Below are 12534 nucleotides of genomic sequence, written 5' to 3'. Positions count from 1 at the left end.
TCATTACTCTCTTGAGTACCGATATTGCAGTGATACAATTTCAATGGGGGGGGGGAAACCAAACCAAAACAAACCTGAAAATTAGACCTAGCCTAAAAATTTCAGTGTCAAATATGTTGCAAAATCCAGCCCTAGTCACGAGTAGGGCACAGCAGATGTTGAAGTGCTACTGTGGCAGAGGGTTAGTGCAGCTGGGACTGTTCTGGAAAGTCTGTAAAGCAAAATTCAGAAAAGAAGATTATACTGATATGTCATCTAATGCAACTTAAATAAATAACCTTTTAGGCTCCAAGCCCTTGCTTCGATCCTGAACAAAAGTACTTCTAGCTATTCTTGTGCATTTCTGTCCCAACACTCCTGCAGCAGTCATTTCATAACAGACCGCGCTGTCCTTTTTTTTCTTTCAAATAAGTAAAAAGGAGAAAAGCGCAACTATATTTAACTTCAGAACTGCCCACCAGCCATGCAAAAGCATAAGTAGGTATTTCAACTAGTGAACCACGTACCACTTCGCTGCTAGAGCAGGCTGGCAGGGGAGCGCTAACGCACAGTACTGCGTGATGCTGCGGAGCGGGCAGCATCAGACAGGCACAGATCGCCCGTCCCAAATAAACGCTGCTCAGCCGCCCCTGCCCGTGCCCGGGTCCGCAGGTGTGCCCGCCCGGTCCCGCACCGCGGGGAGAGCGCCCATCGCCGCACGGGGCCGCAGCGCGCCGCTCGCGTCCCGAACCGACGCCCCTAACACCGCCAAAAGTTTCAGCCCCGCTTTCCCTCCCGACAGCCGCTCGCCGCTCCCGGAGCGCGGCCGCGGCGGGGCCCTGCGGCAGGAGCGGGCGGCCCCCGCCCCGCACACCCTCCGGCGGCGGCAGGGGCGGGCAGGGCCGCTGCACTGCCGCCCCCCGGCGGGCACCGAGTCCCCTCCCCGCGCCGCGCCCTGCGCCCGGCCCGCAGCGCGGCGCGGAGCGAGCCAGGGAGCGCGCGGCCCCGCCATGGGAGCCGGGCGCGGGGCGACGCTCGCCGGCCCGAGCCGCCGCCGGGGCTGAGCGCGGCGCCAGCGCAGGTACGGAGAGACGGAGGCACGGAGGCGTCGCGCCGGGCCACCGGGGAGCCGGCCGGGCTGAGGAAGGGGCTGGCCCGGCTCCCTCACAGCTCCAGCGGGCGGGGGTCGGGCGGCGCTGCCCGGCCCTCCGGAAAGTTTGGGCGGGCGGCGCGGAGCCCCGGCTCCCCTGCCACCGGGCCGGGTAGCGCTGCCGGGCGGGCGGAGCGCGGTGCCCCGCGGTGCCGTCGCCGAGGGCCGGGGAGGCGGGCGGGTAGAAAGAGAGGCTTTTAAATGGCTTTGGGGAGCGGTACCGCCGAGGTGGGGTCGTGCCGGGAGGCTGCAGCGGCATTGCTTGTCGTGGCCGGAGTAGTGTACGTATTTTGGTTTGGGGTTTTTGGTGTTCTTTTTTCCCCGATTTGGCGTGCAGTGTTTCAGGGAGAGGAGCCGGGAGTGCTGCCGAACTCCTGGAGGATGTGGGTTAAATGAGCCTCGGCTGCGGAAACTCGAAGCGGCTCTATCTTGTCTTTCGAACACGGGCGAGGAAGAGGTGGTGTTGTGTGCTGGTTTGGGTAGTTCAGAAGGGAGGTAGTTTGTTTTTGCTCGCTTTAGTGTTTTAGTTGTCTATTACAGAAACGTGCTCGCTGGTAGGTATTTAAACAGAACCCAAACCAGCGTACTTCAGACTGAATAAAAGGTTAATGAAAATCATTGTGTATGCAGACGGTGACTAGCACTCAGCTGGGTAATTTCTATTCCGGACCCTGTTGGATTTTGGGGGGCTCCATTGCGTCCGGCCTCTTCGCATGTTGTCGTTTGAAAGTTAAAAATACCACCCCCCCTCCCCCAAACGCTCTGAGTTTTGCCTGCACCTGCCTTTGCAAACGCTGACTCCCTGGAGTTCTGCGTGGGGCTCTCTGGGAGCCGAAGACGCCCGGTCCGTGTCCAGAGCCCTGCTATTTATAAGACTTGGCAGAGCGGGGGAGAAGGAGGAGGGATGCAGCAGCAGGCTGTTTGCCTTTTGCATAAACTACCGAGGCAGGTTGCATATTGTTTGAGATGTTGCATCGGTGGAGACGAGGCGGGGTGACGGCGGGGGGGGGAAGAAGTGCAGAAGCTGAAGTATTCCTAATCCTTCTTTTCCTAGGGACTGTGGCTTTATGAAGCGCTTCCCTCCGATGTGAATGCAGTGTCCCCTGTGGGATGCAGTAGGTGATGCCCAGCTCTACTGCAATGGCAATTGGAGCTTTCTCTAGTTCTCTTCTCGTTACCTGCTGCCTCATGGTTGCCCTCTGTAGCTCCACCGTTCCCGTACAAAAACTGGCCAAGGCTCAAGACAAACAGGAGATAAAGGCGAGCCAGGAAAAGAGAGATCACACGTCTACAAGGGACAGCCAGACAGGTCCAGGGAAAATGAATGAGATCGGCAGGAGCGGGAGGGAGGAGGGTAGCAGGGACTGGAAGAGCAAAGGAAACAGGAACTACTCGAACAAGGAGTCTTGGACTAAGCAAAAGCAGGCTTGGAACAGCCAGGGGACAAGCAGTAAATCTGGGAGCATTCAAGTGCAAGAACAGAGGGATGCTGCCCCTGAGGAACCTCAGGTGGCTGAAGACTCATCTCTCCCAGCATCTGTTGCGAGCGTCACTCCCGAGCCTCCGGAGGAGTACGCCTATCCGGACTACCGTGGGAAAGGCTGCGTGGACGAGAGCGGCTTCGTCTATGCCATCGGGGAGAAGTTTGCGCCGGGCCCCTCTGCCTGCCCCTGCCTGTGCACTGAGGAGGGCCCGCTATGTATCCAGCCCGAGTGCCCCAGGCTCCACCCTCGCTGCATCCATGTGGACACCACGCAGTGCTGCCCGCAGTGCAAGGAGAGGAAGAACTACTGCGAGTTCCGAGGGAAAACCTACCAGACCCTGGAGGAGTTCATGGTAAGGAATGAAGCCAAAAGTCTTTTTGTGGGTTTTTCTCTTGTTTAAAGTGGTATTAATGGTCTTTAACTGTTTTCTCAGGGGTGTTCTGTGTCTCCCCCTCCTCTTCACATTTTGGTGTTAATATTACTTCTGCAGTCCTGTAAAATATTCCCCTTAAACATGACCTTTCTTGCTGTATGGTAGTCTAACATTTTTAAGTGAGGGTGCTGATCTTTATTAATTCCTTTGGTATTTACAGTAAAAAATGCTACTTGGAAGGATGCTACTCAGTGGTGTTATGGATTTTGTGAGAATTTTTCAGCAATAAATTTGTTTCCTTATGTAACTATTAACTGTTAAACTTCTGCCTTGCAGGGATCAAGCAGGGTTTTGTGGGCTGACTTCTATTCCTAGTAATCAGTTTGTGGTTATCCCTTCTTTTTTAACAGTCATTTATTTTTTCTTATTAAGGATTTAAATAGTGCTGCCAAGGTTGCATAATGTTTGCTTTCTGTGAATGACTATAGGCCTTCTTTTTAATAGTAGCATAGTTTGCAGTCTTGATTGCAGTGATACCTAAAGAAAACACTTGAAAATCTTCATGTTCAGGGGAACCCTTTCAGACTAGGGTCTTTTTAGCATTACTGTGCAAGGTTGTTATCATTGAAAATGCAGGATGTCACAATGCACTCAAAAGTTTTGGAGTCGGGGCCAGTTTTCTGGTTGTTTACCTTGTCTTTTTCCATTTTGTATTTTGTTGTGATTGAGACCTGTGAACAGGCTCTAAGAATGGCTTGTGAAATGTCTTGTGAGTGACTGTTAGATACAGTGCAGTTCCAAAACCCATTTCTGAATACACTGAAGAATTTAATGCTGAGTATATTGAGGGGAGTATGAAATATAATTCAAGGTTCTGGAAGCTGAGCCCCTCTCATCGTGGAGAAAGTGTGTTTTTGAAGGCTGAAAGTAAGTTGTCACCTTTGCTCCCTGGTATTTGCATGTTCCTGAAAACTTAGTTTTGGTTCATAATGTCTTTCCATGTTCATCAATTTAAGAGAAAATAAATTACAGAGCAGAACTACTTTCTCCATAATAAGAAAGAGTGTTGTCATTTGCTCTTCTCAGGCAGTAATGTGCAGAGCACTGGTGAATTGCAAGGTGTGGCAGAAAACATTGTATCATCCTCCCTCTTTCCATGTAATCCTCAAGGGTTACATTCAACTTCAGGGTGGAAGTTTTCTACTTAAGAGGGAGCAGCTACCTTAACAGCAGCTGGTTGGTGTGACCTTTTCAGAGACGGCTTGTGAGATCCTTTCTTTCCCAGCAAACTTAATTCTTGGGGAGTGGCCAAAAGATGAAGCTTCTCCACACCTTCTCCATAGGTCAGTGTTCTAAAGGCTTCTCTCTGCTTTTCATTCTCTCTCTTCTACAGAGTTCCATTTCTTAGCCTTTTTCTGTAGTGGTGTTGTATTAATGGCTGTAAGACAAGCCTAAAATACTGTGTTAAATGTGTAGTAAGTGTACAACCTTAATGTTCCCTGGTACATTTGAATATGACTGACAGCCTTGGTAAAAATAGTGTGGAACAGTGACATTTATAGAAATGTCCTGAAAATATTTTGGTTTTCAGCTTTCTTTTTAACACCATTCAGCTTTTAGCCCTTGGCTTCATATCTTCCTCTAATGAAACATTACTGCTTTGTTCTACCCAGCTTTGGAAACACAAGTGAGAAGGGATGTCTGCTCAGTGGAAGCAAGGAAAGTTATTGATGCAATTAGGCTGTGGAACTGCAGCCTGATTATTTTCCTATGTGAGAACCTTGTTTTTTGGTTGAGATTCTGTGTTGGTTCCAATATTGTGATCACAAGCTGTAAATGCGGCTGTTTGCCCAGGCCACTGCAATCAGAGGAGTTGTCTGGCAGCACAAGGTGCAGATGTAGTCAGGTTGCTACTGCTCAGTAGAAGCAATTGCAAAAGGCAAGAAACTGCACAGTTTCAAAGGTAATTTTGTGAGTTTAAAGTGGATGGTCTTAGGTTACTAGCATGCTATCTCTTGATTAAGGTCAGGGAAGGAGTTATAAATGGATAGTGATGTGATCTGTCTATGCGTCTGCTCCTACTATTTGTGGCAAAGAGTACCAGACATCACTGAAGGAAGAAAAAGGTGACCTCCTAACATTTAAGTGACATTTTTTGTACAAACATTTATGTATAGATGTGTAATTATGAATGCAAGTTTGTGAGTCTACTTATATAAAATTTCTATATTGCTTGGCAGGGCAAACAATTGCCCTGACTGGAGCCAGAAGCTGAGTGTGCCAGGGAATTTGAGGTTTGATGTGTTTCTTCTTTGATTTACAGTCCATCCTTCATGCTTTGCTTGTGTGTGCTTGTATGCGTGCATTTTTGTGTTTTCAGAAAGGACATGGATATCAGCACAAAAAACAGCTTGGGTATACGGAAAGGATGAAGTCTCATAAAGCTGTTTCCATCAGCACCACTCTGGTCACTTGTGGGTATTGTGGGGCAGAATAGCAGTGTGATCACAACATCCATATTAGTTGAACTGGTAACAAAATATTTATTTGGTGAAATGCAATGGGTGTTAAAGTTCTGCACTGAAGCTGAAGATTTCTAAAGCATGTGGTCCAAATCTTCCAATTAAAATTTGAAAATGAAGGCTGATGTATAAAATCTTACAAGAATGAGGAATTATCTTCAGAAGTGCAATGTTTTGGAAAAGACCTATGATTCTGAAACCTGTTGATTTGTGTCTTTTAGAATTTCCTTGATACCACAAATAGTATTTGTTTTGTGGGTAAGTTACTTGGAAATCTGAGAGTCAGCAAACCCAAATGAGTTTTGAAAGATGAGTGGTATTTTGAAGCACAGGGGAGTAAAAGCATGGCTGGTATGTTTATTATTGTCAGTGTAATCCCATTCATGTTCTCCTGGGTTGTGTCAGTGGCAAGAAAATATTAGTAAAAAATTCCAGCACAAAAGAAAAGAAATTTGGGATTATGACTGTTTGTTTGTTTGGTTGGTTTTTTTAACTTAGTAAGTTTTCAAGGCTTAAGGAACCAAATGTAGATTGTATATCTGTATTGTAGATTTGTATATCTGTTATTAATCCAGCTTTTTTTTTTGTTTTGTTTTGATGTCTTTTTGGTTTGTTATTAAAGTTGGACATTTGGTAGGGGAAAGCTCAAATTACTTTGGACTACAAATGATTTGTCACTTCTTAATTATGACAATTTACAATAAGCTGCTGGATATACCTACTACCCTTACTAAGCTTTCTTCACACCCTACTAATAGAAAACGTAGCAGTTTACACAGTATTTCATTTGCTCTTTTACAGTGCCTGCAAGTCAGGCACTGCTCATAAACTTCCCTTTAAACAATACTAAAGAGCTAGGGTATTTTGCCATCTGTAGTCTATTTTCTACAGGTTTTGTGGCTGCCTGGTGAATACACAAGGCTTCTGTTGCCTCTTGTTGTCTTTCTGCAGTTCTTTCATAGGCAGAACTGCTGCTGCTACAGAGTTAACAGCTTCATCTGCAGAGCATGGAGATGTGGTATCATTAGTTGCCAGAGAGAGATTGATATTATTTCCAGTCCAGCCTGGTTATGTCAGAAGTGCTGAGTGTGAGTGCTGCTGGGCTGGTCGTTCCCCACAGGAACAAGTGGGATGCTCCTTGCAGTGACGGCCACTGGGACCTGTGCTGCAGGGAATGCACTTGCATTGCCTGAGTAGAGAGGGGAAGTGAAGGACCAAATGTGTCTTTTCATTCTGATTTATTTAGCTGCTGTTACATAGAGACACTGTCTTATTGTCTTCCTAGTGATAATTATGTCTCCAAGTATTAAGCTGCCATTAAGGTACGGAAAAAAGTGGGGGTTTTCTACAGTTTCTGCTGTATCCTGATGATCAGTAAAAAGCAATGTGCTATTGTTTAGTCTAAAGATGAGCAGATAATGGCTCTCACTGACACCATTTTAGCTTCCACTGTGGTTTACTTGCATGCCTGAAAAGAGCTTTGTAGAAATAAGCTCATGGAGACCCTCCTTCCTGCTGCCATTACTCAGGTTGGTGGGTTGTACAGATGACAGTACTTATCAAGGTGTGCTGTAAGTATTCTTCTGAAACCCCATGATCCATTACACTAGAAGTGTCTTCATTACTGCAGTATCACATTAACAGGTGTATGTGCTGTATAGGACAGAAATGTGTATCATGAGTCATCATTATTAGAAAAGAATTAGATCAGTTTTGTTTCTCAATCAATAGTAAATGACTTATTTTTCTGAGAATTTCAGCCTTTGTCAAAATTGGAAATCTAGTAAACCCATGTAATTAGAATATGCTTAAATTTTACAAAGGAGAGATTTTAGGAATAACATCTGTGTGTTGCCTTTTTTTACACCACTTCCAATATTGCATGACACAGCTACTAAGCAGTGTCCTGGACTAAGGAAGTCTGTTGTGGTAGCTACTGATCTCATTCAATTTTGATGGTTGGCAAATTTGCATCTTTTCCAAGTCAAGGCAAAAAGTGTTAAATTTGATTGAAAGATGTAGGTTCACCTTGTTGACCTTGATCCTTGGAACTGAGTGCTGGTATCTTTTTTCAAGTAGGATTATATATTGTATAATATTTTTATACTAGAAATGATAGTAAGAAAATCAGTCCTCCTTAAAAACTCTGTTTTTGTAATTTGGCAAGTATTGTTTCTAGATGTAACACTAGAAGGAGGGATTCTTGTTATTGACTTAATACTTAGGAGCTCAGGTTTGCTGACACTCATAAGTTCACATGTGGTTCAAGTGGTTACTTGACATAACCTGAGCCTTTCAACTCTGAGCATTGGGTCAGAAACCCCCTCATCTGCTGACACTCCAGGTCTGGAAATGAATGTGACAGTTTAAAAACAATTACAGGAGGAAGTTGTCCCAAAGACTGCAGTAAAGATTTTCTGCACTGGACTGTCAGCCTCTGTTTGGGATTTCTTAAACATATGCGTGGTGTTATCCTTGGTAAGAGTGTAAAGCAAAGAGAAAGTGCAAAATGAGTAGCCAGCAAAGGAAACCTGAAATAAATAATAGTAACAAAGCAGAAAGCAACACGGTAGGAGACCCTATTTAGGCTTTCTAAGCAGAGGGAAGGGCGTGAAAGAAATCTGAGTGCATAAGGGAATAACAGCCTTGGCAGGTGGGAAGGGAAGTAGCAAAGCATGAATGAGCATTTAGTTGGAGATGATGCTTTTCAAGCATCAGCATGTTTGAACTTTGGAAGTGACAAGGATGTGAGAGGCAAGCAGAGAATGGATTTGAGGAAAAAGAAGTGATAGGCTGCCTGAAAAATAGGGAGAAGAAGCAGATGATCTGCAAGTTAGACATCTGGGTGATTCTTCAAAGTGAATAATTATTTTCTTTTTCAGATTTCTTTTTTTTCTGCTCTTATTGGAGAAGTGAAATGGGGGATTGTCTGCATCATCTGGAATCTGGAGTGAAAAATGGTCCATAGAAAGAACAAACTCCTCCTTAAGTAAATCAGTAATCTGCACAGATTACAGATTTAGAGGATCACTAGTAATAATGTTCAGCTGCATTTTCATCCTGTGTTCTGGGCATGGGAACCCATGTGGTTTTTTGGAATGCAGCAATGAGATTTACAGTGTAGCATTTATTGCTCTTCACATCCTTGCTTCCCTCTGTCTTTTGTGGTATGAGGATATCAGCAATGCAAGTGAGGTGTGCCTAGTCAGGAATGCCGAGAAGGACAGCTGGAATGTGGCAAATGCAGACATGTCAAAGTCCATTTTTTACTAAAGAGAGTCTTGCTACTCTTTTGTTGGGAATTAATTTCTTTGAAGTAGGTCTTTCAAGTAACTATCTCATGGTGTTCCTGTTCTGTAAGAGTTCTTCAAATGCAGTAACATTTCACTAGGTATAAAGGTTTACCAGTATTTTCCTTCACCCCTTTCTTTGAATTTCAACTTCCTTTTAGAAAGTTACAAGTCCTAGAAGAATTGTCCAGAAACAATTAACTTATGGGAAATACCTGAATTCAAAAAGATGGGGGTTTTTCCTGACTTCTCTTTGAAAAATATAATTTTCAATAAAATGTGACTTCCTGCTACCAAAATACTTTCAAACCTGAAAAAATTACAGTAAGGATTTCCATTAAAAGACGTTTCAAACTTCATTTAGCAAAGCTTTTCTTTTTAAAATACATTATTTTCCTGTAAATTATTTTTGAACATCTAATAGAACTAAACTAGATTATGAACTTAATTTTCAGAAAGTTCATTAGAAATTTAGTAAGGTAATTTTTGTTTAATTTGTATTAAGAGTCATCACTGTTGGTATTCTCGACATCCCTCTGACTTTTGCATTTGGTGTGTAGGTTCAAAGAAGAACCTGTTTTGTTTTGATTTTCTTTTCCTGCTGTGGTTCTATAATCTTGCAGGAGCCCAGTCTTGCTCTCTGCATTATTTAGGCCACAAAAGCCATTTGTTTTAGAGTGGGGAGGAAAAATATGTGAAGGAAAGTACATTTCAGATGAGAAGGGAGGCCCTGCACACTCCAGGAGTGCTTTAAGTGGAGGAGTTAAAGGGTGACTGGGTTTGTGTTTCAGGTTTCTCCGTGTGAGAGGTGTCGCTGTGAAGGCAATGGCGAAGTGCTGTGCACGGTGTCAGCCTGTCCCCAGACCGAGTGCGTGGATCCCGTGTATGAGCCTGACCAGTGCTGTCCCATCTGCAAAAATGGTGAGTGATGGCTGCAAAACTAGGAAGAGGCCTCTGTCAGAGAGATCTGTGGTGCTCTGTTCTGCTTTTGAAGAATTATTCAGATATTTTGTCTTTTTCCTCCAATGGAGATGGAGTTGTGTATAGATGGTGTAATCCTGTTGTGAGGAATCAGTTATCCTTTGATTGGGGTGGACTCAATTATGACCTACATGGACTTTTGTTACCCAAGAGACAATTAGGATGTTACTATCAGCTGTTGGTGTATCTCTTGGATATATAATTTGCATTTACTCATTGTGGCTGTGTTTTATCTAGGCACACAAAATGGAACTCAGACTCTTCGTATTATCCACCTTTCAACATGAGCAGGAAAAGCTACTTTTGTTCTCCATTCTTATTTGTTTCCCTTTCAGATATTCTTCTCCTTTTCTTGGTTTGTTTTTTTTTTTTTTTTTTCTTAAGGCAAATCAAAAGTACCTTATTGAGCTCATCTAATTTTCATAACTAAATGAATTAAATTCCCAAGTTTAATTGAATATTTTTTGTAACTAAATTAGACAGAAAGTCTCTCTACTCCCAGCAAGGGCTTGTATTAGATCAAAGTCTTCGTCTATTTAGACGAAAGAAATTACATGACATACTAGCTCATCACTTATAACGAAGAAATGATAATTTATTAATAGAAATGAAAGCTGCAAAACCTCAAATGAAATTATATTTAAAATTAAAAAGGACATTTAAAAATACTCAGATAATGTGCACACGTCTCTTATTTCTCTTGAATAGGTAGATTTCATTACATTAGCTAAAACAAACTGCTTAAAATTGTGGGAAAGTTGGGGGAGGAGAGAGTGTACAGCATATGGTTTCCACAAATTCAGCAGTAGATGATAAGGGATTGTTAATTGCATTGGAGAAGTTTCATTTGTATGGATATAAAAGTAATTGCTTCATATCCCTTAATTGGTTGTTACAGCCCTGAAGGAATTTTTTCTCGGCTGTACAGCTTAAGGGCACTCTTGTTTCTGGAGATGAGGACAGGCGTTTTTCAAGGCATTTAGGGACAGTTCCTGAGAATGTCTGAATTTGGAAGCTGGTGATGTCATAGCTAGCTAGTCCAAAGGATCCTTTAGCACCTGTTTGATGGCAAGAATGTCACATTGTGCATGACATGCTCTGCTGCAGCTCCCCAGGTCAAAATGCCTTCAGCTGGCAAAAGGTCTGTTTTCAGTATCAGGGATGGAGTTACAAGCAGAATACGTTTAGACTGTGTAGTCTTTCTCACTGAACTTGTCCAGTGATCTTAACATTGTTTGGAGCTGGGTTGACCTTCCATCAGCACACAATCTTCCACAAGAAGCAGCACAATGCACAGTAGTGGCAATCTCCCACTGATGGCTCTCTTTTGGATTAAGGTGGTGTAGCAGTGCAGGGCTTGGCTCGACTGTTCACATAGATTCCCTGACACTTTCCCAGAAATGAGGAAAAGTTACCAAAAACTGTACATGAAACATACCTTTTTTTGTGAGGAAGCTGCCTTTTCAGAGCTGTTAAAGCTGTATTACCTGAGTTCTACCAGCAAGAAAAGGATGATCTTGTCCTCAGCCTCTGAATCCGCAATATTACTTGTGTATTTCTCCCATATAACTGTGAGCTGGCATCTCTGACCCAGTTTCAGACCAAGGTGACCACAGCTGCCTGTTTCTAGTGAGCTGTACTGTCACTTCTCTGCATGTCAGAGAACCAGCAGTGGCTTTCCTTGTTAGCTTTTAGATTAAGAAAACCATTAGCAATAACAACAAGACCAAGATAGCTCAGAAGCAGCTCAACTTTTCTGGTTCAGCAGTTTCAGTATAATATCACAAAGAAACTTCTGAGGAAACCTCTCCATCTGGGGAGTGCATTAAAAAAAAAAGGCTGTTTGCTTTCAGAGCTTAAAGTGTGGTTGCATGTGCAGTTCTCTAGGAACTTCACTGAATTGCTGAATGTTTTTAATTAGATTGGAGCAAAAACCTACTGAGCAGGAAAACCTAGCCTGCCTCATCCTCTTATTTTCAAGCCTGCTGGAACAAATGTGCTGTGAATGTGAGTTGGAGTAACAATCATTGCGTTGTGCTTCAGGGTTGATTGTTACAGCGATGATATCAGTGACATCATGTAAGTGACACAAAAGATCTTTGGGTGATGTACAGGGAGCTCAGCCATTTGACCTGAACGATGGGAAAGGTGGAGCCATAGAAAGCATCCAGGTGAGGTAACAGCCATCACAATCTGCAGCAGAGCAAGAAGGGGTGGGAGGTGAAGTTTGGATTCTCTACTTTACTAGCATTGGTGTATGCTTTACTAGCATTTGGATTCTTTACATTTACTAGCATTTGTGTGTTGAAAATGCACACAAACTGATTTCCCTCCCTTTCCTGCCACTTCTTAACATATAACACCTTCCCAGCTTGGTGGAAGATTGCTGGCAGTGACCCAACAGTGAGAGCTGAGCGACTGCCTCTGTCACTGGTAAGAACATACACAAATGCCTGATTAAGTATGGAGGAGATCTAGTGAAAGCCTCTGATTATTAGAAACTAATGAACTCAGTGTCTTGACAGGTGTGAGACCCTCTGCCTTATCTCTTGTAGGAAGGCAGGTATGAAGTTGACTTCTCTATTTTCACAAATTTGCTGGCAACACTTACGAGGAGGGGTCAATGTGTAACTGCACATTGGGATGTGCACATGGGGAGGTACAGATTTGCTTTGGATGTAAGCAGTGGTGAATGGAAGACTTGTGGAATTAAAGAGTAGTTGTATGTGTAGTATCTAATAATCTTCTATATCAG

At 43.7% G+C, this 12534-nt stretch overlaps 1 protein-coding gene across 5 annotated transcripts in view; it reads left to right on the top strand.

The window, feature by feature from the left end:
- Nucleotides 1-975: 975 nt before the first annotated feature.
- The window catches only part of VWC2 (von Willebrand factor C domain containing 2), a 55174-nt gene continuing 43615 nt past the window's right edge, over nt 976-12534 (top strand). For 2 of the 5 annotated variants that reach the window (XM_041411837.1, XM_041411840.1), the window contains exons 1-3: nt 976-1060; nt 2184-2965; nt 9590-9719. In XM_041411837.1, the coding sequence (XP_041267771.1) occupies nt 2252-2965; nt 9590-9719 (844 nt within the window). In that variant the 5' untranslated portion in view covers nt 976-1060; nt 2184-2251. Of the gene's footprint in view, nt 1061-1325; nt 1411-2183; nt 2966-9589; nt 9720-10016; nt 10429-12150; nt 12213-12534 lie in introns of those variants that run through there. The other 3 variants (XM_041411839.1, XM_041411841.1, XM_041411838.1) reach the window with 3 other exon arrangements.

Source organism: Onychostruthus taczanowskii, unplaced genomic scaffold (genome assembly GCF_017590055.1).
Source record: "Onychostruthus taczanowskii isolate IOZ18803 unplaced genomic scaffold, ASM1759005v1 scaffold37, whole genome shotgun sequence".
Lineage (NCBI taxonomy): Eukaryota > Metazoa > Chordata > Aves > Passeriformes > Passeridae > Onychostruthus > Onychostruthus taczanowskii.
Note: the sequence above shows the minus strand (reverse complement) of the source record. Positions and strands in the feature narration are given on the sequence as shown.